The sequence below is a fragment of the Artemia franciscana genome, chromosome 5, assembly GCF_032884065.1.
Source record: "Artemia franciscana chromosome 5, ASM3288406v1, whole genome shotgun sequence".
Classification (NCBI taxonomy): Eukaryota; Metazoa; Arthropoda; class Branchiopoda; order Anostraca; family Artemiidae; genus Artemia; species Artemia franciscana.
The window spans coordinates 27,849,422-27,875,410 of NC_088867.1; the positions used below are offsets into that span (position 1 = coordinate 27,849,422).

Genomic DNA, 25,989 nt, shown 5'->3' on the forward strand with positions numbered 1-25,989 from the left:
TTCGCGCCCCCCCCAAGCCCCCCCGCGCGCGTAAGTCGTTACGCGCCATAATAGTTACGCGCCATTGTAGTTGTGTCCCTATGTCCCACCTGTGAATATAGATATATATATATATATATGGTTTTAACTACGTAAAACTTGCGAATATACAACATTCTTTGCTGTCCCATTGTCTTTGCATATAAATAGATTGTCAGGTTATCCCCCTGTTTCCCCCGGTGTCCCCGTTGTAGTTGTGTCCCTGTGTCCCGGTCGTCATTTATATTCCCTGTGTCCCGGGTCCCGGTCATCATTTGTATCCCGGTGTCCCGGTCTGTATATACATTCGTTTTTTAGTTTTGTTTTTCTCCTTTATTTTTTTCCTTTTTTTTTCTTTTTTAGCTTATTTAGATTTTTAGATTTTTTAGTTTTTTTTATTAGTTTTTAGTTTTTATTTCTTTTTAGTTTTTTTGTCCCGGTCGTCATTTATATCCCCCTGTTTCCCCCGGTGTCCCCGTTGTAGTTGTGTCCCTGTGTCCCGGTCGTTATTTATATTCCCTGTGTCCCGGTCGTCATTTGTATCCCGGTGTACCGGTCTGTATATACATTCGTTTTTTAGTTTTGTTTTTCTCCTTTATTTTTTTCCTTTTTTTTTCTTTTTTAGTTTATTTAGATTTTTAGATTTTTTAGTTTTTTTATTAGTTTTTAGTTTTTTTTTCTTTTTAGTTTTTTTGTAGTTTTTACCTTCTTTTTAGTTTTGTTAATTTTTTTTTTTACTTGTGTCCTGGTCGTCATTTATACTCCCTGTGTCCCGGTGCTTTGTTGATTGCTAATCGAACATTCCTTTTGTCCTGGTCGCTTTCTCTTTGAGTGTCGTCATTTATTTTTTTCTTTTTTAGTTCTTTTAGTTTTTACCTTTTTTAGTTTTTTTTTAGTTTTTAGTTTTTTTAGTTTTTTACCTTTTTTTAGTTTTTTTAGTTTTTTAGCTTTTTTATTTTTTTTATTAGTTTTTAGTTTTTTTGTAGTTTTTGCCTTTTTTTTTAGTTTTTTGTCCTGGTCGCTTTCTCTTTGAGTGTCGTCATTTATTAGTTTTTTCCTTTTTTTTTTTAGTTTTTTATTGGTTTTTACCTTTATTTTAGCTTATTTTTCAGTTTTTTCCTTTTTTTTAGTTTTTTTTTATTTTTTATTTTTTTTAGTTTTTTACCTTTTTTTAGTTTTTTTAGTTTTTTTAGTTTTTTAGCTTTTTTACTTTTTTTATTAGTTTTTAGTTTTTTTTTGTAGTTTTTGCCTTTTTTTAGTTTTTTCAGTTTTTTTTTTAGTTTTTTATTGGTTTTTACCTTTATAGTTTTTTTAGTTTTTTAGCTTTTTTATTTTTTTTATTAGTTTTTAGTTTTTTTTGTAGTTTTTGCCTTTTTTTAGTTTTTTCAGTTTTGACGTCACCTAATCCAGTTTTTTCAGGTGACGTCACCTGACACATCCATCCACACATCCATCCACACATCCACAGACAGACAACTTATTTTTATATATATAGATATATATATATATATATATATATATATGTATATATATGTATATATATGTATATATATATATATATATATATATATATATATATATATATATATATATATATATATTATATATATGTATATATATATATATATATATATATATATATATATATATATATATTATATATATGTGTATATATATATATATATATATATATATATATATATATATATATATATATATATATATAATGAGACTCTGATAATAGGTTTTAGATTGCTTGTGCAGGACGTCAACTCTTACTGAGGTTAGACTTTACAACTGCAAAAAAAAATAATACAGTTACCAAGATGGGCTCATGCTTGCACAAAGCCACCATTCAAACTGAGATCCTAAGACTTCTTGCCGTTTGGTTCGAAGCCCGCGTAAGCACTCTTTTTAGACAAGAGGAGAAATCATTATTTCTTAAGCTGGTCCGGTGAGGCCCATTGCTTTTTTTAAGCCAAAGCAATTTCTATTTTTTCAAACAATATTAAAATTGCGACGCTGAACGGTACGGTTGTAAAAGGTGGCTACCGTATTCACATTTTGACCGACAAATTCAGACGTTTTGAACAAGACTTGTTAGGAGTTTCAAGACTTGTGTCAATTTAGACTTGTTAGTATATAGAAGTGATGTCTTGCTTAGGATGGGAAGTTACCCTAATCATTCATTTTATGACCGACAAATTTATTTTTTAATCTCTCTATGACCGAACAGCCAAGTGATAGTCAAAGTGATATATGTCCCTGTTGAAGCGAATGACGGAGACAGTAGTGACTCAGATGAATTTTGCATAAATAATTATAAGATACAATAGATAATTTTATTATGGGACTTTATTGCCAAGGTTGGTACTAATAGAGATAAATGATATCCAAGCTTAGGGAAATTTGGTGTAAGGAACAACAATAGTAAAGTTAAAAGACTGCTCCAATTTTGATCAAAATGACCATTAATTTAACATGGCACCCACATGATGTAATATGGCCAGCCGTATTGATTATGTCATTGTAAATCGACGACTAGCAGGTTTGATATAGTGCACTAGGGTATAAAGGAGTGTCGTTATTGATGTTGAAAGTAAACATCACTGTCTAGAGTCAATTTATTGCCGAAAATTGAAATGGTTACCTACCTTCCCGGTAGTTATGATGTTGATAGATTCCAGGGTGAGAATTTGAGAAGAGGTTTCCAAAAATTATTGGGTATTAAACTGAAGATTTCTGAATCTTATGATTAGAAATTAGACCGAATTATTTTACGAGAATAATTTGCAAAGTACTATAAGATGTCTTAGTGAGGAAAGTTATTCAGCCGGGAATATTTTCAAAAACGCTTTAGTCTTGGTAGAAGAAAGAAGGGATAATAGGCATATAAGAAATCGAAAACAAGTTGTCAGGGTAGACCTGTCCCAGTTAAAGATAGGAACGGAGTCTCAATAACTGATAAGAAAAGTGTTAAAGAGTAAGCGACACAACATTTTCAGAATGTGTCAAGCCATGGCAAAGCTGTAAGAAATCGTACAGAAATCAATATAAAAGTTTTCGACAATTTAAACAAAGGAAGATTCATTTGAGAGGAGGAGTCAGATACAGCAGTAAAAGGACTGAAAGATAACAAGGCCTCATGGACTAGGAACGGAAAGATTAATTAAAGAGACGAGTTAGTGTGGTAATTATAAAGGTATTAGCTCGATTTCTATAGGAAGCAAATTACACATGATGACACTTATTATACTAAGAAAGAAAAAAACTAAGAGAAGAAAAGCGTGATTTTAGGAAGAAAGGGAATGTTACGACCTAATCTCCGCTCTTTGATTAATATTGAGAAGCGCCTGAATCCTTAGACATTTTAGTCCTCATTTTTATAGATGATGAACAAGTATGTGGCTCAGTTAATAGAATAGCTTTAATGAAGGTATTATCCTTGGGTGATATACCAGGCAAGTATGTTAAAGCGATTGCTGCTATGTACGGGAATAGTGTTGCTGCGGACAAGGTAGGAGGTGAGGTCGGTAGTTGACTCCGTTTGGAATTACGAATCATTTTGACGGACTTCGTCTTAAGGAACTTTATAATTGTTATGGGAGAATATGGCATCACATCAGAAGGTAAAACTTTTCTAAACTTAGGTTATGCATATGATTGAATGTCAAAGATAAAAATGTTATCAAAATGGATGAGTTACTGGAGATTCTAAAAGTTCATGGTGCAAGAATATGGCGAGAATTTACTGTTAAGAATTCAAAGTCGCTTTGGCTGGCAATAGATGAGATTTAAGAGGTAATGTTAGGTAATAAGAAAATTAATCAAATGGATAACTTCATTTAACTAGATAGTATTAATATTAAAGACGAAGTTCGTAAATTGTTGGTAAAGATACAGTGAAGATGTAAAACTTGAGATAGCTTAAGGCGAAGTTTTTTTTTCTTTTTTTTGAATAAAATTTGGAAGAATACTGAGATATGTCTGCAAACTAGGATTATAATTTCCGAAGCCACGATAATGACAGTGGTCAAGCATGACTATAAAACTTGGACACTTCAAAAGGCCGAGGAAGATTCGCGAAAGGTTTTCCAAACAAATTATGTAAGTATAGTTTTAAGTAGGCCTACTCGTCTTACTGACCGTATATCCAACTGTAAGCTGTACGGGATATTGAGTTCTATCCCAATTTCTAGGGCTATAACGAAAGATGGCTAGGGCACGTTTTACGGATGAAAGGTGACATATTGCCCAAGATTGTGCGTTTTAGCTATCCACCTAGGGCCAAACAAAAAGCACGTTGTCCCCTGATGAGGTGGATGTGTGTTTATTTGTTTCTTTATTTGTTCTTCCAACGCCAAATTCTGTCGAATTATTGGTCATGAGATATCGATGGAGGGTTTATTGTAACTGAAAGTGAAAGTTCTAGTACCCTTTTAGTAAAGATTGTGCCGCAGAAAAGTGTCAATTTCCACTATTTATGCCACAAATCATAATATTTAGCCGAACGGGGCCAAGATGCTAGAATTATCGATTTAAAATTATGGAAAAACTAGGTAAATATTCTAAAAGTCACGGATCTTACTAAAGCAAAACATCGATATTTGTATTGCGAAACAGAAATCCTGGCCCGAGTGTGGACTAAAGACTTCCTAGCAAAAATTATGTGATAGTGAATCAGGATAGAACCTTTGAAAAGCCACATGCGTATCTTCTCAGTCAGAAGTAATACTGCACCATAATGGTCCCATGATTGGTCCCTAAATATTAACAATTCTTTCAGAATGAAGGGCTACTATATAGAGCGTTTATGCAGCATTACTAAAGGTTGCACCCTATTTTATTATTGCCCATCATTTATTGACGGAGGGAGTGGGGGGAATATTTTTAGTATGAAGTAAAAGATCGCATTTGCATTATTCTATTGGATGACTGGGAAAGCTCTTCAGGATAAGTTTGGACTACGTTCAAAATCGTAAGGTTAGATAGGCTAGTGTATATGAAACCCTGTTTATATTTATAACAAGTTAAATTGTTTATTTTTTATTACTTTTTTATTACGATGGCAGGACTCATTTTCATAATCAAACTCATATCATATGCTTGTTTGGACGAACGGGGGAGAGGAGAGTACTCCCCTGGAGTAAAATCTTCCCAACGAAGCCTCCCATAAAAAAATATAAGCTTTATGGTATGAAAAATTGTTTTGGCAATTCGTTTTCTTCTTAAAAACTTCTAGGGGTCGTGTTTTTAGGAGTGGCTTTCATTCTCAAAGCATTGTTATGCCAAGTTGAGCTTAGGCGCAAAGGCCAGGGACAGCTGGATTTTGAACTCTCTTAATATTTTTATTACAGGGAATATAAAAGTGAAAGCGAATAGAATTGTCTAAAATGTATTTTTTTTAAATTAAAATGAAGAGCAACTAAAAGCTTCAAATGAACAGAAATTGCCCTATGTAATAGGGGGCTGCTACTGTATTAACCTATCACTCTTTATGCTAACCCCAGGAGTTCCCAATGAAAGTATTGCAATTGATTTTTCCATATTTACGGGTGTGTCTACGAAACTTTCTTTGTCTTATTTTCTTATTTTGTTACAGGTGAGCAAAATATCTCTTGTTGATTTGGCTGGGTCTGAAAGAGCTGATGCAACTGGAGCGAAAGGAACAAGGTTAAAAGAAGGGGCTAATATTAACAAAAGCCTTACGACACTGGGTAAAGTCATATCAGCACTTGCAGAAATGGTAATTTTTTATTTATTTATTTTTCCTCAATTTTATTATTTATTTTATTTTCAATGAAGCCTTAGCTGCTTATAAATTTTGCATGTGGGAAGTCAGACATTAAAAGGCGGTACAGTACCTCTATTTCTGTTATTTTAGTGATAGATTGTCCAAAATTTCTGGAGAATACGGTTTCAGGGACCCTTTAGTATTCCGAGAGAAATCACCAAAATCTGAGGTGATTCGTACAGTTTTTAAAAAGCGGATCACGGTTGAATTTATCTTCCGAATTTTATTTTGACAAACATATTTTAATTCTTAGAACATCGAACAAATTACAATTTTTGATAGTTTGAATCATTCGTAAATGGAATAAAGTTACCTTCCTATACTGATTTATTCTATATGTTCCCCACTTTCCGACTTTTTAGGTTAGGAATCCCTTATTCTTAGCCTTTTAACTTAAAATTATGTATTGGTTTCGAGTATATTTGTCAGGCGGCTTGGTTCTGCAGTGAGTTATTAGTAGTAGTAGTAGTAGTATATTTCATCCAGAAGGGAAATCCTCAGTTGACACTAATATAAAATGTACCATTTAATGTTTTATGTCACACTGCAGATATATTAAAGGACTATGCCACTGGTTCTGCTAAAGAAAACAAGAAACACATACCCTATCTAGTTTAAATTTTATTTTAATTTTAGATTGAGCTGGTCAGAAAAAAATGGTTTCCAAAATTTTAGAAAAAGAAAAATTTAGAAAATAATCAAAATTTACCCTTAGGACCTGATTTGTTTTGAAGAGGGGGAGCCGGCTCCTCGAGAAACACCTTATATGTCCGGGACTATGTTCCTCGGGAAAGACTATATAAGAAGCGTAAAATGTTGCATTTTTTTTCTTTGTGATTATGTTGTCCAAAACACTTTTATTTAGCCACGAGAATTTTTCCCTTCTTTAGAACAATATTTGAGTTTTCAACTGAGACCCTGATTGTTAAACTAACCTGACTTACCGAGGAAATGGAAATAGATAGATAAATCTCTTATTCATATGTTTCATGAGGTCCGTGTTGGTGTGAGAAGGCTTAGTCGGCATTCTAATATCAATATCGGTTCTGTTCTAGTATCTTTGAAAGGATGGTACTCCCATACCCTTTAGTGGTGGAAATCCAGCCCTTCATGTGACAAAAAAAAATCCTTACTCAAAGAGAAGCCTTAAAAATAAAATCGAAGACTAGTGATTACTAACTTACCTAGTTATTCCTTATTTTTAGTTATATTTGGGTCTTCCTTTCTTTTTGTGCATTTTATTTTAGCTTTTTTGTTTTTCATTGTGTTCTACAGTTGTCTTTTTCGCTTGTCTGAGGATGCATAGCTGTATATGTAGGCGAAATATTTACGACTAAAATTTATTTTCCGCTCTTCGATGCACTAGCATGCATTATAGCTGTCTTTGTTCTTTCTTAACCCGTCCTTTTGGCCTTTAACATTTCTTTTAATATGTTTTTATGGCACTTGGTATTAACCAAGTTACATAGCAGTCGCAAATTCTGTCGGTCTGTCGGTCCCGGTTTTGCTACTTTAGGCACTTCCAGGTAAGCTCGGACGATGAAATTTGGCAGGCGTATCAGGGACCGGACCAGATTAAATTAAAAATAGTCGTTTTCCTGATTTGACCATCTGGGGGGGGGCGTTAATTCGGAAAAAATGGAAAAATAGAAGTAATTTTAACTTACGGATGGTTGATCAGATCTCAATGAAATTTGATGTTTGGAAGGATATCGTGTCTCAGAGCTGTTATTTTAAATCTCGACCGGATCTGGTGACATTGGGGGGGGGGAGTTGGGAGGGGGAGTAACCGGATCGGATCTGCTCTCTTTGGGGTAGTTGGGGGGGGGGTTAATTCTGAAAGATTAGAAAAAATGAGGTATTTTTAACTTACGAACGGGTGATTGGATCTCAATGAAAATTTGATATTTAGAAGGATATCGTGTCTCAGAGCTCTTATTTTAAATCCGGACCGGATCTGGTGACTTTCGGGGGGGGATTTGGGAGGGGGAAACCTAAGACTTCACAAACACTTAGAGTGGAGGGATCGGAATGAAACTTGGTGGGAAAAATAGGCACAAGTCCTAGATACATGATTGAAATAACCGGAACAGATCCGCTCTCTTTGGGGTAGTTGGGGGGGGGGTCAATTCTGGAAAATTAGAAAAAATCAGGTATTTTTAACTTACGAACGGGCGATCGAATCCGAATGAAATTTTATATTTAGAAGGATATCGTGTCTCAGAGCTCTTATTTTAAATCCCGAACAAATCTGGTGACATTGGGGGGGAGTTGGGGGGGGGGGGAACCTAAACTTGAAAACACTTAGAGTGGAGGGATCGGGATGAAACTTGATGGGAAAAATAAGCACAAGTCCTAGATACATGATTGAAATAACCGGAGCGGATCCGCTCTCTCTGGGGTAGTTGGGGGGGTTAATTTTGAAAAATTAGAAAAAATGAGGTATTTTAACTTACGAACGGGTGATCGGATCTCAAAGAAATTTGATATTTAGAAGGGTATCGTGTCTCAGAGCTCTCATTTTAAATCCCGAACAGATATGTTGACATTTGGGGGAAAGTTGGGAGGGGGAAACCTAAAACTTGGGAAACACTTAAAGTGGAGGGATCGGGATGAAACTTGGTGAGAAAAATAAGCACAAGTCCTAGATACATGATTGACATAACCGGAACGGATCTGCTCTCTTTGGGGTAGTTGGGGGGGGGGGTTAATTCTGAAAATTAAAAAAATTGAGGTATTGATAATGTACAAGTGGGTGATCGGATCTTAATGAATTTTGATATTTAGAAGGACATTGGAGCTCTTATTTTAAATCCTGAACGGCATTAAGCCTCTTATTTTCCTTTTAAATCAATCTATTGATTCATAGAATTTTGCTAGAGCTCATACCATATGATCTCTTGGCTCTTAGCCCTTCTTGCCTCGTCACAAGTGCCATATGAGCTCTTAGTTCTTGTTTCTTTATTATTATTAATATTATATGATATTAAAGAATTCAATTTTCAGTTTAAAATCTGGGCTTATTAAAGAAATAACCACTAAAAACACTAAAAAAAGCAATATATCAGAACTATTGACCCTCCTTAAGCTTTTGCTTGCTTGAAGTAACCCCTTAACATAGGAACAAAATCTAAAAAAGAGAAGAAAAGAAACGGAACAATAAAATAAACGTCACTTGCCCTGCTCCTGGTCGCAACAACACTTCGAAACAACAACTCATTCCACTTAACACATCCAAAAAACAAAAAATAATACAACTTATTGCCTTCTTTTTTTTCTTTTTTTTTTCTGGGAACTTTAGAGTAAATGAAATTTCATTTAACTATTCTCTAAAAATCCTACAATCGGAGACAAACTATTTTAAGATCTCTACGACATAGATCTATATATATATATATATATATATATATATATATATATATATATATATATATATATATATATATATATATATACCATTGCTTATTGAGTAAGTCTATAATTGAACTGTTAATTGAAATGTCAGTTAAGATTTTCCTTATATGGCATAAGTTACCATTATTTCTAGAATGTTAGAATGTAAAAGCTACTTTACTTAAAGATGCCTCTATAGTGTCATAATTAAATCTTGTATACCCTAAGTTCATAATAATACTTTATTGTTATCAATTTTAATTGTGTAATTTTCTTTCTTTTTATCATGCGTCCTCTCTCTTTAGGCGGTAAGTAAACTTTATCTGTAATTGTATTAATGCACGTTCTATGCTTATTGATGCATTTATTAATTAAGATTTGTTAATGTTTTTTTTTTCTCTTTCAATTTTAAATGCAAGCTAGAGAATGGTGCAAATGAATTATTGAAAAGAACTGTCTACGCATCTTTTTTTCACTGCCATGAGCGCTAAACCGTTTATTACACCTGCTCCACTTTACTGGACGCGCTGTAAAGCTAAAAACATAGCTCAGTATAATTTTCTCGCAGTTTATAAAGGTGTATGTTTAAATTTCAGATAATATATCCAGTTTATGTTCATTCCATGTAAAAAAAAAAAAAAAATTTAAACTTAGTTTTTAGACAGTTTATTACCTTTTTTCTGTAAATCCCTATAGAAAAAGACTTGAAATTCATTGTAGCAGGAGAAAACATTTGTGCTAAAATGTTTGTGCTGAGCTAACTGTAGCGCCATCTTTTTTTGCAAGACTCGTAACATTAAATTTGCTCGGAAGAACGCCAGATGACAGACCATTGCCCCAAGAGCTCCTGTCTAACCGTAAGAAGCGGAAGCGATACCACAAGCGTGGCGGAAAACGAGGTCAGCTGATGATCCCAGTTATCGTTTCATTAAGATCAACTAGTCTTGCTCCGAAAACCTCACCCCATCAACGTATCCTTGTTAAGATAGACTGTTCTACAAATGCCAATATGCCATCTCTTATTCCCTTCAATCAAGCTCCGGTATGTTCGACTAGTAGTGATCTGCCTCCCCCTCTATTAAGGTCAGTGACTTTTAATTCGAAAAATAGAATGCCGAATTTTCTCGTTATAAACTGCCAGTCATTGTGTAACAAAATGGAAGAATTTGAAGTTATCGTAAGTCAAAATAGTATCCCAGTTATCGCAGTTACAGAAACTTGGAATCTTGATAGGTTGTCAGGTCATATGGCAGGCTACGAAATTTTCCTGAGCACACGTGCTGATCGAGGTGAGCATAGACTAGGTGGAGGTGTTGCCTTGTACATACGGAAAGACATCCCTTGCAAATTATTACCGGAATTATTTGATCCTGCTCATGAAGTAATCTGGGCTATTTGCAAACCTAAATCTCTTCCCCGGTGCTTTTCTTGTATTATAGTTGCTTCAGTATATTACCCGGAAAGTGCAAGAAACCGGGGTGACTTGGTCTTCTACCTCCAAACGACTGTTGATCACCTGAGAAGTATATACAAAAGCCCTGCTTTTATTATAGGAGGAGACTTTAACCAAACCAAGAAGAGTTGGTTATCATCTTGTTTGTCTTTAAAACAAGTAGTACACATACCCACCCACTCTTTGGGGGGGCATATTGGATCTTATACTCACAAATTGTGATGATTTTTACTCCCCTCCCTTTTCTCTTGGTCCCGTTGGTATGTCAGACCACAATGCAATTCTTTGGAAAGCAAGAGAGTCTTTACCAAAGCCCAAACTATCCCGTGTCACTGTTCGTCCTTGTACGGAGTCGGCCATCTGTGAATACGGTCGATGGATTGGCACATATGACTTCCCCGAAGTGTACAATACCGGGCTCTTGGAAACAAAGGTATCCGATTTCAATGCCACGTTATACAGTCAATACCTAAAGATCTTTACAACAAAATCATTTGTTGTTAGTGAATACGACAAACCATGGATATCTCCAGCTATTAAATCATTATTAAAAGAGAGGTCTCGCCTCTACTCCCGTGGTGATATAATCAACGGTAAGAAATTGCGAAATCAAATAGTCTCTTTGGTAAAGAAAGCCAAAGCTCGGTATGGTCGTGAAACCATGCCCTCCCAATTACTTACTTCAGACCCCAAAAAGTGGCACAACGCTGTGAAAAAGGTGGCCGGCCAAGCTTTTGACAGCAGTGTAAAGATCAGCAATGATGGCGGGTCCTTAATCAGTGCAGAAGAAGTGAGTGAATTCTTCACCAAGATCTGTACTACCTATCCAACTATCACGGCTCATGAAAAGTCCACCATACTTGAAAAATGTGAGCCTGAGAACAACATAATAGTCAGTGAGTTTGATGTTTACACGGAATTACGGAAGATCAAACCGAATACATCTTCATACCCTGGTGAATTACCTGCCAAACTGCTACGTGAATATGCAGCCTTCATAGCATTACCACTGTCCAGCATCATTAACGAGTGTTTTGCTTCTGGCTTTTTCCCGTCACAGTGGAAAAGGGCCTATATTAGAATTATTCCCAAAAAGTGCGCCCCTAGTGCATGCGACGATCTCCGCCCGATCTCACTTACACCTTGTTTGGTGAAAGTAACTGAGGCCTTTATAATCAAGTTTCTTCTGAAACAAATTCATGGGCGTATTGATAAATTCCAGTACGGTGGACTCCCCAAGTGTAGTACTACAATCTACCTAGTACGGATGTTTGACTGCGTCCTCCAATGGCTTGAAAAAGGTAGCTGTTTCGTCGACATTTGCGCAGTGGATTTCCGAAAGGCCTTTGACCTAATCCGCCACCGGACTGCAGGCATGAATCTCCAGGAAATGGGGGCCAAACGATGCACCCTTGGCCTTGTACTTGACTTCTTAACTGGCCGAAAACAAAAAGTCTTTGCACTCCACGAAAACGATTCGGATTCATCATGGTCAGATACTTCTTGCGGGGCCCCACAAGGCACGAAATTAGCTGGAATAATTTTCCTGGCTGTAATTAATTCCCTGCTTAACCATCACGACGACCGTTACAAGTTTGTTGATGATCTGTCCATAGTGCTCGCTTACCTGGTCGAAAACACTATCATAACAAAGCAGTTTTCAGACCAGTTATTTGATCAGCTAAAGACCGAATGCTCAAGTCATGATCTTACCATTAACGTAGCCAAGTCGAAGATAATTCGTTTCAACCCTCTGAAGCGGAATATAGATATGCCCCTAGTCCCTTTCCCGATTGTGAACGAAATAAAAATCTTAGGAGTAACTTTCACTAGTGACTGTAGTTTCAGTGCCCATATTAATTTAACCGTCCACAAGGCTAATGCAAGCCTTCAGACACTTACCAAAATGAGGCGTTTTGGGTGTGATACTAAAAGCCTTCTCCATGCCTACACGTGTTATGTTCGCCCGTTGCTCGAGTACGCGTGCCCGGTGTGGGGTCCATCTGCTATCCGCACAGCGTACCTATTACGCGACATAGAGTGCGTCCAGAAAAGAGCAACAAGGATTATACTCCGAGACCGTGGCATACCCTACGATCAAGCCCTCGCTAAATTAAATTTATCTCCAATTAAAGTCCGGCTGGAACACCTTATTCACCAATTTGGAAAATTCATCCTAGCCAATAAGAGCCACCGATCTTCACTACCCGAACCAGCCCCTCCCAATAGCCGAACTCGATTACGGAATAAACTTGTACCCCCTAAAGTACGAACCAATCGATACGCAAACTCATTTGTGCCTTTTTTCACATCAGTTTTTAATGCTGAGTTGTAGTGTGTGATTTTTGTTTAAATGTATGATTTTTGTGAAAAAACTGAATTTAGCTCTATGCTACGATAGTTTTTAAATATACCGATCTCTCTCTCTCTCTCTCTCTCTCTCTCTATCTCTCTCAGCGTTTAAAATTTGAAAGACTCCGATCCGTTTAAATTATTTTTCTTCTTTATTTATTTTATTTAATTTTATATTTTTCACTTTAGAATAACTGTCACAAAACATATTTACAAAGACACAAAATAATGAAAAAAGGCCGTAAAAAAAAAAAAAAAAAATTATACCCTTATCCCCCAATGTGTTGTTAAGCGTACTGCATTTTTGGGATGACCCCAAAATGAATAAGATGAAAATGACCAAAGAATTAATAAAGGAAGGCAAAGCAGTTCGTTGGGCCGCAACAACAAAAAACTGTAAATCAAAATAATCCACGCATGTCCATGCAAGGATAAAAATTTCAGTGCATCGAAAACAATGGAGCTGCTGATCTCCTGATCGAAATTGCTACGCACACAATTTTATATTCAAAAATGAAGTTATAAGGAGTTCGTCTCATGGGAATCCACATCTCCACTGATCTGTCTTGGAACACCCATCTTAATTAAATGAGAGCCTCCTACGCAAGAAAACTCATGATTACTCTTCGACGCAGAAGCTTTTACCACACAGCTTCGATCATCTCATTTTAAAAGTGTTTCATCAAACTCATGTCTGAATATGAATGCCCTCTATGTACTAGTGTTCCTAAAACGCTATTGGCACCGTTTCAGAAGACCCAGATTAGGCTAATGGGCGGATTCAGTCCTTATCCATGACTTTCTCGCTAGTCTCTGAAACAAGCGTAGATGGATGGTTTCAACAGGTACATAAATTTACCTCTTTCTATAGGGCTTTCTCGTATTGTATCCCCCATTGTCCAATCGAAAAGACACGACAAGACAGACACTAAGGCACAAAGCTTTGTCCGTTCATCTTAAGGTTGACTTCCCCAGAACTGACTACTTGAAGAACAGCTACGTTCGACAGTGCTCTTTTAGGAACGATCTTCTTGTGACTGTTTTCCCTAAAAGTTTCTCTGCCGACTCCTTTGGAAGCAGATTCTACAGATATTTAATACCTCGTGATGGAAGGAAATAAGATAATATGGGTATATCAGGTACGTAAAAGTACATGGTGCTCTAAAATTAGTAATACAAAAAGAAAACATTTACAGCTCACTATTGGATATGATTGATTTAAAAGACTTGATGCTTTATGTTGCAGCGTTATATTTGATACATGTGGGAAGAAAATGTTGACGACTAAAAACAAATACAGTAGAGTAAATAAGGATGAACATTTGAAAAAATATAACTTTCTAATAGATTAGTTTGGAGAAGGAATGTTTAACTTTCTTCATTTGACCAAAGACAGTTAAATACCTAACAACTCTTACCTTAGTTAAGCTCCCAAAGTCAAAACATGGATAATAATTTGCTGTTCTGCCATACAAAAGGAAACTTGTTTTACTGTAACTTGACAGTAACTGAGAGAGCAAATAGTTAAATTGACTATTGGCCCGTAACCACCTCTCTCTATCTGATTCCTGCTTTCTTGTATATCTCAAATCACCTTCGTGATGTCTTATTACTATATTAAAATATATTTCTTTATCCTTTCTCATTAAATTTCTAACCTTTCCTTTAACTTTTAGGTTTTTTGTCTTGTAAATTTTTCTCCTTTCTTATTATAATAAGCAAACTATGAATGTACTCAAATGTAACGTGATCCACCAATCCCCAAAAGTGCGTAAAGGAAACCAATTTTTGTCCAAAGTATGTAATTCCCAGAGGAAAATGAGTAAGGATTTTTTATATATAAATGTTGGAGCACAATTCAATTTCTTTCATCTTTCATTTCTATCGGAGTTCTTTAAGTTTTGACCTCTTATACTTGCTTAGGAAAATTACTGCCACTGGAAATAATCTGTGACGAATTGTTGGGGAGAACTATACAGCATGGAAATAGAAAATTGAAATTTATGGACTAGGAAATGGGAATGGAAAATAATATTGAGAAATTTCAGTGTTTAACCTAGATGCACTCTATGTCATGCTGGACGAAGTATGAGAAATGTCTAGACATGTCTTGACTTAAAAATTGATGTGTACCATTACTGAAACGAAAATTTCGAAAATTATCTTTCGATTTCACCATTACTGTATGGTCATATTTTTCCATTTTACAAGCGACTGCTTTTTCTTTGATATATCGCATAATCAGTTGTAATAACTTTAGCAATGATGATTTTTTAACCATGAATTTGGATTAAGTGCTTAGTAAGTGTAACCACTGACATACATTTTTTTTTTCTTGTTTTCGAAAATAACAAGCAGATTGAGCTTGGCAACGCTTAGTGCGCGTGATGTATTATTTAAAGATGTCCTTTGTGTTGTTGATAACTTCAGATTGGATTTGCGTGTCTTTGTTCGTAATTGGTCATTATCTAGGTTTCATATTATTAAGTGTTTGATGATGGTCAATTAAATGATGGACAGCAATCGTTTTTTTGTGGCTTTCCTGAGATGAATTTAATCGCTATTTTGAGTCTTTTTTTTTCTAAACGCTTGTCCTATCATCGTAATTACTAAATCGTTTTTTTTTTCTGTCTTAGGCTGCTTAAAACTATATAGCGTGGAGCGCATAGGCTGGAGTCCTAGGCTGCTTGAAACTATAGACTGGAGAGCGCTTGCCACGGACGTTAGCAATCATTGATGTAAACAATTTTGTAACTCTTATGCAATAAAAATGCTGAACAAAAAAAGAATATGAAATTTATTCATTACTTAGCAAAAGATTAGCTGCTACCTTACTAGAAATAATTTTAAAAAGGTTAAGGTTGTGTTCCTTGTCAAATTTGTTTAATAGTTTGAAAGCTTTCACTACCCAAAAATATATTTTGTAACTCTTATAACATAAAAATCCTGAACAAAAAAAAAAGAATATTAGATGTATTCATTACCTAGCAATAGATTAGCTGCAACCTTACTAAGAAGACTTCTTTAAAAAGGTAAAGCTTGTGTTCCTTGTCTAATTTTTCTAATAGTTTGAAAGTAAGGATTTAATATTCAAGATTCGACAAGATTTCAAAGCTTTCACTACCTTAAATTGGTGATGCTTTCTTCAGCAATTTAAAGTTCTTGTTTAATTTAGGCAAGTAAGAAAAAGAAGAAAGGAGATCACATCCCTTATAGAGATTCCGTTTTAACTTGGTTACTAAGAGAAAATCTTGGCGGAAACTCAAAAACGGCAATGATTGCTGCTATCAGCCCTGCTGATATAAACTACGAAGAAACTCTGTCTACTTTGAGGTCAGTTGTCTATTTCTTCTCTTTTTTTTTTCTTTGTCGTTAAATGTCTAATTTGTTTAATTATTAAATTGCTAGAACTTATATAGGTCTCATTTAACCTTTAATTGACGGAAATAAACGTAGAAATGGATTCTGAAAAGGGTGAAAATCAACAATTAGATATTCTTACATTTTAGCAATTTTTTATGAAAAGCTATAAAAGCTATTTTAAAAGAATGTCAAAGAAAATAAAATCATGGTCAAGCTAGTCTAAGATACCTTATATTCAATGAACTAGAAAGAAAAATCCGACTTCTAGTATAATAGAAAGAACCTTACCATCAGTTGATAGAATTGCTTAAAGAGAAAAAGAAGTGACTGGAATACAAAGTTGAAATATAATTTTAAAGCAAGGTTTTCAATTAAATGTTTGTCGGTGATAGAGGAGGAAGCGGAAGGGTAAATATTGGTAAAAGACGAAGACTCTAACGTGGTTTATCTAGTATTCTTTTTCTTATTGAGCTCTCAATTAGGGCTTTATTTTTTATTGTTGGAATGTTAGATCTCGACTTACCTTTTTAGAAGTTAATCTTTTGCCTCTTTATATCACCATAATCCTTAGATTTTATATGTCTTTAGAAATGGATGGCTAAATTAGCAAGTCATTAGGGACAATTTTTCCATATTCGGTATACCATGTTCGCCTTTGTATCGAAATCACATCGAGGATTTAAGCCGAGCGTTGGATTAACAATTTTGTTTGCTGTAAATTAAAGCGAGACTAATTTTTATTAGTGAAAATTCAGGAAAACCTAGAAAAAGTATAAAGTTCAAATGCACAATTGACAAAAAAATCTGCATTTTTTTTCGAATGTTTCTTATAGAGAGTTTGTGTAGGTTGTTTATTTACAGTCACTGCTGACCCGAGTTCATACACGCCCAGTAGTCTTCGGGAAAGCTCAAGAAATGTACTCGTCAGATACGTTAAAATCCTACTAGAAAAGGTGGAGTCCTTTTTGAATTCCTCCTTGTTTTAGCTGGTATTTACCTTTCCCGGTTTCCAAACAAACCCAGCCAGGTTTTGTCTGTGCCCGCCTCCCTCCACTCCTGAACTTACTGTGGAAAGGAATGAAGATTGCTTGAATCTCGAGTGGGCGGTAATGATTTTGGATCAATGGCAACCTTTATGACTAACTTTTGATATCTTAAGTCGTCTCTGATCTAGTCTGAGTAAGGTGCCTGAAAAAAAAAAAAAAAACACCTTTGTTTCTTATCCTGTTAGTTTGAAGTTTTGACCAAAAAATACATGCTCCTCCCGTTCTTTTAGTTTTGTTGAATCCATTACTGATATCAATCAATGTGGCATAATAATAATAACTTGTTTATTTTTCTAATAGCCCTAAGGCCATGGCACTACAAAATGAAAGATTCAACTCTAATATAAACAAAACTGCCGCAAATACTACATAAACAAAAATATTGCACCAATTGCAAAAATCTATCACTGTGCTCTATTACTATTCTGGAAAATTTTCCTAATGTATGCACAATAATATATGCATATTCTCTATACACTTACTTTCGCAATTCACTTAATTCTTAACACTCACCCATAATATGAATCACCCTCTCAAACATATCTCCACGCATATTGGTCTTAGAATTTGACAATACTAGATTTTTGGTAGAAGTCATTTTTCAATTCGGTGTTCTTCCATGCTATTAAATAAAAAAAAAACAAGTTTTTTTTAACTGAAAGTAAGGAGCGACCTTAAAACTTAAAACGAACATAAATTACTTCGTATACGAAAGGGGCTGCTTCCTCATCAACGCCCCGCTCTTTACGCTAAAGTTTGATTCTTTCTCTCAACTCTTCTTTTTAAAACTGTAAAAAACTTTAGCGTAAAGAGCGGGGCGTTGATGAGGAAGCAGCCCCTTTAGTATACGAAGTAATTTATGTTCGTTTTAAGTTTTAATGTCGCTCCTTACTTTCAGTTAAAAAACTTGTTTTTTTTTATTTGATTTCTGAACGTTTTTGAATCAAGGCATGTTTTGATTTTGGCTCTCTGCAGAGGAATAATTAAAACGAAATTTGCATATTTTTTTTTTTTTTTGGCTAAATGGCTTTCTCATAATTTTGATCGAATGATTTTGAGAAAAAAAGAGCGGGGAGGAAGCCTAGTTGCCCTCAGATTCTCGGTTAATTAAAAAGGCAACTAGAACTTTTTATTTTTTACGAATCTTTTTATTAGTAAAAGATATACGTAACTTATAAATTATCTTACGTAAAGAACTTTTGTATTCTCATGTTTTTATTACATTTATGAGGGTGTTCGGCCCCTCGTCAGTACCTCGCTCTTTACACTAAAGCTTAAATTTTGTCCTAATTCATTAAGAATGACCCCTGAATCACAAAAGCCGAAGAGTAAATAGTTGAAATTACAAAAAAATACTTTAGCGTAAAGAGCGAGTTATTAGGAGGAGGTGAGCCCCTCATATGGGTAATAATTTCTGTTCGTTTTAAGTTTTAATTCTACTCCTTACTTAAAGCTGAAAAAAACTTTTTCATATTTATTTTTTCATTGTTTTTTTTTTCAGTAATGCTAGTAAATCCTGCGCGCCCTTCATGGAAATTTTATTCCCCCATGAAAAATTCCTCGATGGAAAGTTCCCCCAGCATATCTCCCTCTTCTCAACCCCTCCCCAAACCAAAAAAATCCTCCTGAAAACACCTGTACACTTTCCAATAACCATTGCTATATGTAAGCACTGGTCAAAGTTTGTAACTTGTAGCCCCTCCCACGGGGACTGTGGAGGAGTAAGTCATCTCCAATGACATAGTTATAAGGTTTTTCGACTACGTTGAATAAAATGGCTATCTCAGAATTTTGATCCGTTGACTTTGGGAAAATAATTAGGGTGGGAGGGGGCTTAGGTGCCCTTCAATTTTTTGGTCACTTAAAAAGGGCAGTAGAACTTTTCATTTCCGTTAGAATGAGCCCTCTCGCAGCATTCTAGGACAACTGGGTCGATACGATCACCCCTGGAAAAAAAAAACAAACAAAAAAATAAATAAACACGCATCCGTGATCTGCCTTCTGGCAAAAAATACAATATTCCACATTTTTGTAGACAGGAGTTTGAAACTTCTACAGTAGGGTTCTCTGATACGCTGAATCTGATGGTGTGATTTTTGTTAAAATTCTATGACTTTTAGGGGGTGTTTCCCCCTATTTTCTAAAATAGCGCAAATTTTCTCAGGCTCGTAACTTTTGATTGGTAAGACTAAACTTGATGAAACTTATATATTTAAAATCAGCATTAAAATGCGATTCTTTTGATGTAGCTATTGGTATCAAAATTCCATTTTTTAGAGTTTTGGTTACTATTGAGCCGGGTCGCTCCTTACTACAGTTCGTTACCACGAACTGTTTGATTTTATTGATGATTATGTTGCCGAGCAACACTTCTTCTTTTTTTGGATATATGGTCTGTTTCTTGTTAATGGTAAGGGTTGGAATATTCTAAAATGTTTTTCGGTTTGGGGACCGTTAAAGCTGAGAAGAAAAGGTACCTTGAAATTGACTAGATTTCTCAAATTTTTCGTGATATAAATTAGAAGTATATTCTTTCATGCCCACTAAATAGTGTAAATAAATCAATAACACGAACCATAGATCCAAAATTAGATTTCTTACGAGTAATGCAATTTCAGACTCGTGAAGAACACGTAGTTATCTGAAGTATATCTCTTAGAATTCTGATCGTAGAATTCATTCAAAAACTCTGAATATCTTGTAGATTCTTAGGAAGTAATTTTGGAAAGGTCAATCAGGTAATTCCTAATTCCAATTTCTTTTTGGTTTCTGTCTGACTATGTGAAATTTCCGCTGCATATACAGCTATGGCCCAGAAGTGCGATTCGATTAATAGGGGGAGGAAGGAAGCGGGGTTTCAGGAATCTTGTTGTTTCACAACTACCAGTGAACGGGTTGGGTTGTCAGACCTGAACAATTCCACCTCCATAGGGCTCTTTATTCTTATTATTTGATCATCTACAAGAAGGGGTTGTCGGATATAGACCGGACTTTGTAGGAAGTAAGAAATCAGCATGTTGCTGATTTCTTACAGTTGATCTTACAAGTTGATTTCTTACAACTTGGTCCTTGCTGTGTGTTTTGGGGATTAGAATATGAATTTTTCTGAGAAAGGAAGGGGGCTTTTAGTGTCATCTTGACATTTTGGTGGAGACATTGAGTTGCGTCAAAACAACAAAACATAAACTTGAGATTCTTGAAATTTCTTGTTAAAGTACTGGCGTTGTTGGCCGTTAACCCCGTACTGTTTCTACACACTGGATCAGCATCAATCGGTTTCATCGTAATTTTAGATAGCTTAACATCATTTTTGTTATAATACTGTACAATATGAAGCGTATGTTCCTTTTTTCTTGTTGTGATTATTGTGAAGAAATGGGAATTTTCTAGCCTCTGTGGTTTTTACGGAAAATGGGGAACCTTAAGCTGGATTGGAGAATGCATTAATGTGTTTTGAAAAGCAGTGTGTGATTCCTGTCTAGGGCCAAAAACCAACGGTTTTTGCCACTATTTCAGCCAGAGTCTAAATTGAAACGGCCGTATTAGTCTGGACTACGTTTTAGGCTATAACAGTTTACTCACGCCGATACATTGTATACATTGGGATCTTCAAACTGCAATGTTTTCTTATCTGGACTACGTCACTCTCAAGTTTCATAGCATCAGTATTAGTATATATGTTGGGGGAGGGGTTAATTATCGAGAGAAGGGGGTTAATTGGCGGGGGGAGGGACTATCAAACCGTGAGCATGTTTTTTTCAGCATATTCACAGTTCTGCCACCTTTGCTTATTTGTCAATGCAGTCAAGCTTCCGTCTTTATTTTATTCTTTTGCTTAGAACTCACAAACAAATATTCCCAACAATGCCCGTTTTTCCTCGCAATTTTCTCCAATTAGCATAAGTAATCAATTTCTGCTGATACTCAGAAACATGTATGTCAGTAATAACCCTTATTAAAATGTTTTATTAGGGTATGGAAGCATGTTTTATATTAATCTTTGGCCAGAGTTGCCCTTAGAAACAACAAGGAAAGAAGATACGCCCTTCGTATATATATATATATATATATATATATATATATATATATATATATATATATATATATATATATATATATATATATATATATATATATATATATATATATATATATATATATATATATATATATATATATATATATATATATATATATATATGTATATGTATATATATATATATATATATATATATATATATATATATATATATATATATATATATATATATATATATATATATTATGATAATATAGCCGAAGATTCTGAACTGCAGCATATTTTTAAGTTCAAGCGTTTTATCATCCTCCTACTCACTATGCAAATGTTTACTCATGCTGAATTTTTTGTCTTACTAAACTATGGACTTACAAGTCTTATATTGCCTTTGTAGTTTTCTGTAATTTTATGTTTCTACTTCTTATGTTCTCGTGCTTCCTATTATGTTCATTTATGTTTCCTTTACGATCGTTGTAAAACCTAGATAATTTGTTTTTGTGTGGTCATTGGCTCCTCGGACAACTATAAAGCTTCTTGAGTTTATGCTATGTTTTGTTTGTTGTGCTGTGTAGTAACATTGCTAATAAAATCCAATTTTTAATCCTCTTATTGGTAGATATGCTGATCGTGCTAAGCAAATAGTCTGTAAAGCTGTTGTTAATGAGGATGCAAATGCAAAACTTATTCGGGAATTGAAAGAAGAAATTGCTAAGCTAAGGGACCTCCTCAAACAGGAAGGCATTGGAATTGACGAAGGTAATTTTTTAGTTTAATACTCATATTTGGAAAGTTTCTGGTCCCTAACTTCTGTTAAGTATTTTGTCCTACACTTTTTAATCTTACCACTATGTTGATTCTTTCGTTGCTATCCTGTTTTATCACCCGTTTCTTTTATTCTAGTTTTCTACTCTCCATTTGAATAGGTACATGTAAATGTTCAGTAGAGTCCATGATTAGATTCGGTAGAGAGGGCTGGATCATGTGAGGGCTGGATGATTGGGACTTCGTGTAAAATTCCTATCTTGGTTGAACAAATTTTGGATATTTCTCTAAATTAACTGTACACGATGAATTTTTTTCCAGAGATTTAGGTTTCCAGTTTTCGGGGAAAAAACCTAACATTTTAACATGCTCTAGAAAATGAGGTTTGAGAATTCTGAAAGTTTTGAGTTTCTTTTAGCATTTCAATAGAATATTCTATGTAAGTAGAAGAATATTCTGTGTAACTGGAAGAGGATTGAGTGAAAAAAACAAGAGCTAAGAGCTCATATGGCACTTGTGACGAGGCGAGAAGAGCTAAGAGCCAAGAGATCATATGGTATGAGCTCTATGAATCAATAGATTGATTTAAAAAGCAAAATAAGAGGCAAAATGCCGGTCAGGATTTAAAATAAGAGCTCTGAGTCACGATGTCCTTCTAAATATCAAAATTCATTAAGATCCGATCACCCACTCGTGAGTTACAAATACCTAATTTTTTCTAATTTTTCCTCTCCCTTTAGCTCCCCAGATGGTCGAATCTGGGAAAACGACTTTATCAAGTCAAATTGTGCAGCTCCCTGACACGCCTACCAATTTTCATTATCCTAGCCAGAAGCACCAAACTCGCCAAATCACTGAACCCCTCCCCCCAACTCCTCCAAAGAGAGCGAATCCAGTACAATTTGTCAATCATGTATCAAGGACATTTGTTTATTCTATCCACCAAGCTTCATCCCGATTCCTCCACTCCAAGTGTTTTTCCAAGATTTCCCCCTCCAACTCCCCTCAATGTCAAAAGATCTGGTCGGGATTTGAAATAAGAACTCTGAGACATGAATTCCTTCTAAGAATCAAATTTCATTAAGATCCGATTATCTATTCGCAAGATAAAAATACCCCAATTTTCACGTTTTCCAAGAATTCCGGTTTCCCCCTCCAACTCCCCCCAATGTCACAAGATCTGGTCGGACTTTAAAATTAGAACTTTAAAGCACAAGATCCTTCTAAATATTAAATTTCATTAAGATCTGGTCGCCCTTTCGTAAGTCAAACAAGGACAAATGACGGGAGACAGAATGCTTTGGACTTGTATGATTTGCGCCAAATATGTGTACATCAGGGGGGGTGGGGGTGAGGTTAGGTTTTCAACCCATTTCTGATATATATTCCCCCCCCCCCTAATTTGCAAATATATAGCCCAAATTATACTATTGTATAAACTAAAGTATTATATTTACATCATGTTTTGGTGTATTTCATTATGATTAACGTAACTACACTTCTTGAGTGTGTTAGGTATAATACATAAGTACCAGTAATTTTCTTTCAAAAGGCCACAGACTAATAGAACCAATTTTCGTTGTTTTTTAAGTTAATCACCCCCCCCCCTGAAAAACGAACTAAGAGTCTTTGTATGTACCTGCAGTCCTTTGAGTCTGCAAGGCTATCGAAATATTCAACACCCGACTTTAGAATAATATCAAAAATGATTACCTTGCCCTTTTGAATTATCGGTACCGTTCTTTATAGGTAGGAATTTTTTCATACATTTCAGTTACAATTTTATCCTTATCTTTTGACATAGATTCTTTGAATGACCTGCTCATCAAATTCATGGAAAACGTTTTAAATACGTATTTAAATTGCGCATTTGAAAAGGCGGCCTTTGAAACAGGTGAGCAATAACTGGGTCCGCGTTGTCTGTGCCCAAAGGACATGGGAACTAATTAAAAGTCAATAGCTAAGTTCATGAATGTAAAATCATCATTGATGACTGTCACAGTGTAAAAATATTTTCCCTTTACTGTGCTGACTGCATAGATGACTGGAACAGTTACATCCGCAGGACTTTGCTTCTTAGGGAATTCCAATTTCGTCAGCAATAGTTACAGCTTAGGGGTATAAGCCTAGAGAAGGAAACATGTTAAGAAAACATTTCATAATACGCACAATAGCTGTAGCTAACACCTTTTGCATGGATCCCCCCTATACTTTACCGCCAACCCACCTTCCCCTAAAAAGCAAATCACCCATCACCCATCACTTGTTTTCCGGTTCTTCTTTTAAACAGTTAATTCAATTAATAAGTACAAGGTGTTTAACAAGAGAGACGCATTGGGAGAATAGAGGGAAATATGTAATTTCGACTGTATATTTACACATTAGGGGGGAGGGGGGGTAAAATATAGGGAGTTCCATGGAAAATCTGTTTGCTACAATTGTTATGCATATTGTATTCTTATCATGCTTCCTTCTCAAACATGTTTCCTTCTTAACTCGTAAGTTAAAAATACCTCATTTTTGTAATCTTTCAGAGTTGACCCTCCCCCTCACTCCCCCAAAGAGAGCGGATCCGTCCCAGTTATGTCAATCACGTATCTAGGACTTGTGCTTATTTTTCCCACCAAGTTTCATCCCGATCCCTCCACTCTAAGCGTTTTCAAATTTTAGTTCTCCCCTCCTCAATTCCCCCCAATGTCACCGGATCCAGTCAGGATTAAAAATAAGAGCTCTGAGACACGATGTACTTCCAAACTTCAAATTTCATTAAGATCCGATCACTCCTTCGTAAGTTAAAAATACCTCATTTTTCTAATTTGTGCAGAATTAACCCTCCCCAACTCCCCCAAAGAGAACGGATCCGTTGCGGTTATGCCAATCACGTATCTAGGACTTGTGCTTATTTTTCCCACCAAGTTTCATCCCGATCCCTCCACTCTAAGCGTTTTCCAAGATTTTAGGCCCCCCTCAATTTCCCCCAATGTTACCAGATCCAGTCGAGATTTAAAATAAGAGCTTTGAGACACGATATCCTTCCAAATTTCATTGAGATCCGATCACTCCTTCGTCAGTTACAAATACCTCATTTTTTCTATTTTTTTCAGAATTAACCCTAGCCCCCCCCCAACTCCCCAAAACAGAGAATATCCGTTCCGGTTATGTCAATTATGTATCTAGGACTTGTGCTTATTTTTCCCACCAAGTTTCATCCCGATCCCTCCACTCTAAGTGTTTTCCAAGTTTTAGGTTTCCCCCCTCCCAACTCCCCGCCCCCGTCACCAGATCCGGTCGGGATTTAAAATAAGAGCTCTAAGACACGATGTCCTTCTAAACATCAAATTTCATTGAGATCCGATCACCCGTTCGTAAGTTGAAAATACCTCATTTTTTCTAATTTTTAAAAATTACTCCCCCCCCAACTACCCCAAAGAGAGCGAATCAGTTCCAATTATGTCAATCATGTATCTGGGACTTGCGCTTATTTTACCATCAAGTTTCATCCTGATCCCTCCACTCTTAAGTGTTTTCCAAGATTTTAGGTTTCCCCCCTCTCCAACTCCCCCCAATGTCATCAGATCCGGTCGGGATTTAAAATAAGAGCTCTGAGACACAATATCATTCCAAACATCAAATTTCATTAAGATCCAATGACCCGCTCATAAGTTAAAAATACTTCATTTTTCTATTTTTTCCGAATTAACCGGCCCCCCACTCCCCACCACCAGATTGTCAAATCGATAAAACGACTATTTCTAATTTAATCTGGTCC

General features: G+C 35.4%; 1 protein-coding gene across 5 annotated transcripts in view; it reads left to right on the forward strand.

Annotated features, from left to right (window-relative positions):
* Window positions 1-25,989, forward strand: part of LOC136027201 (kinesin-like protein unc-104) — a gene marked incomplete at its 3' end in the record, with an annotated part of 138,385 nt that overhangs the window by 60,267 nt on the left and 52,129 nt on the right. For 4 of the 5 annotated variants that reach the window (XM_065704220.1, XM_065704219.1, XM_065704218.1 and 1 more), the window contains 3 exon segments: window positions 5,621-5,764; window positions 16,186-16,343; window positions 22,075-22,214. In XM_065704220.1, coding sequence (XP_065560292.1) covers window positions 5,621-5,764; window positions 16,186-16,343; window positions 22,075-22,214 — 442 coding nt within the window. 5 annotated transcript variants of the gene reach the window in all.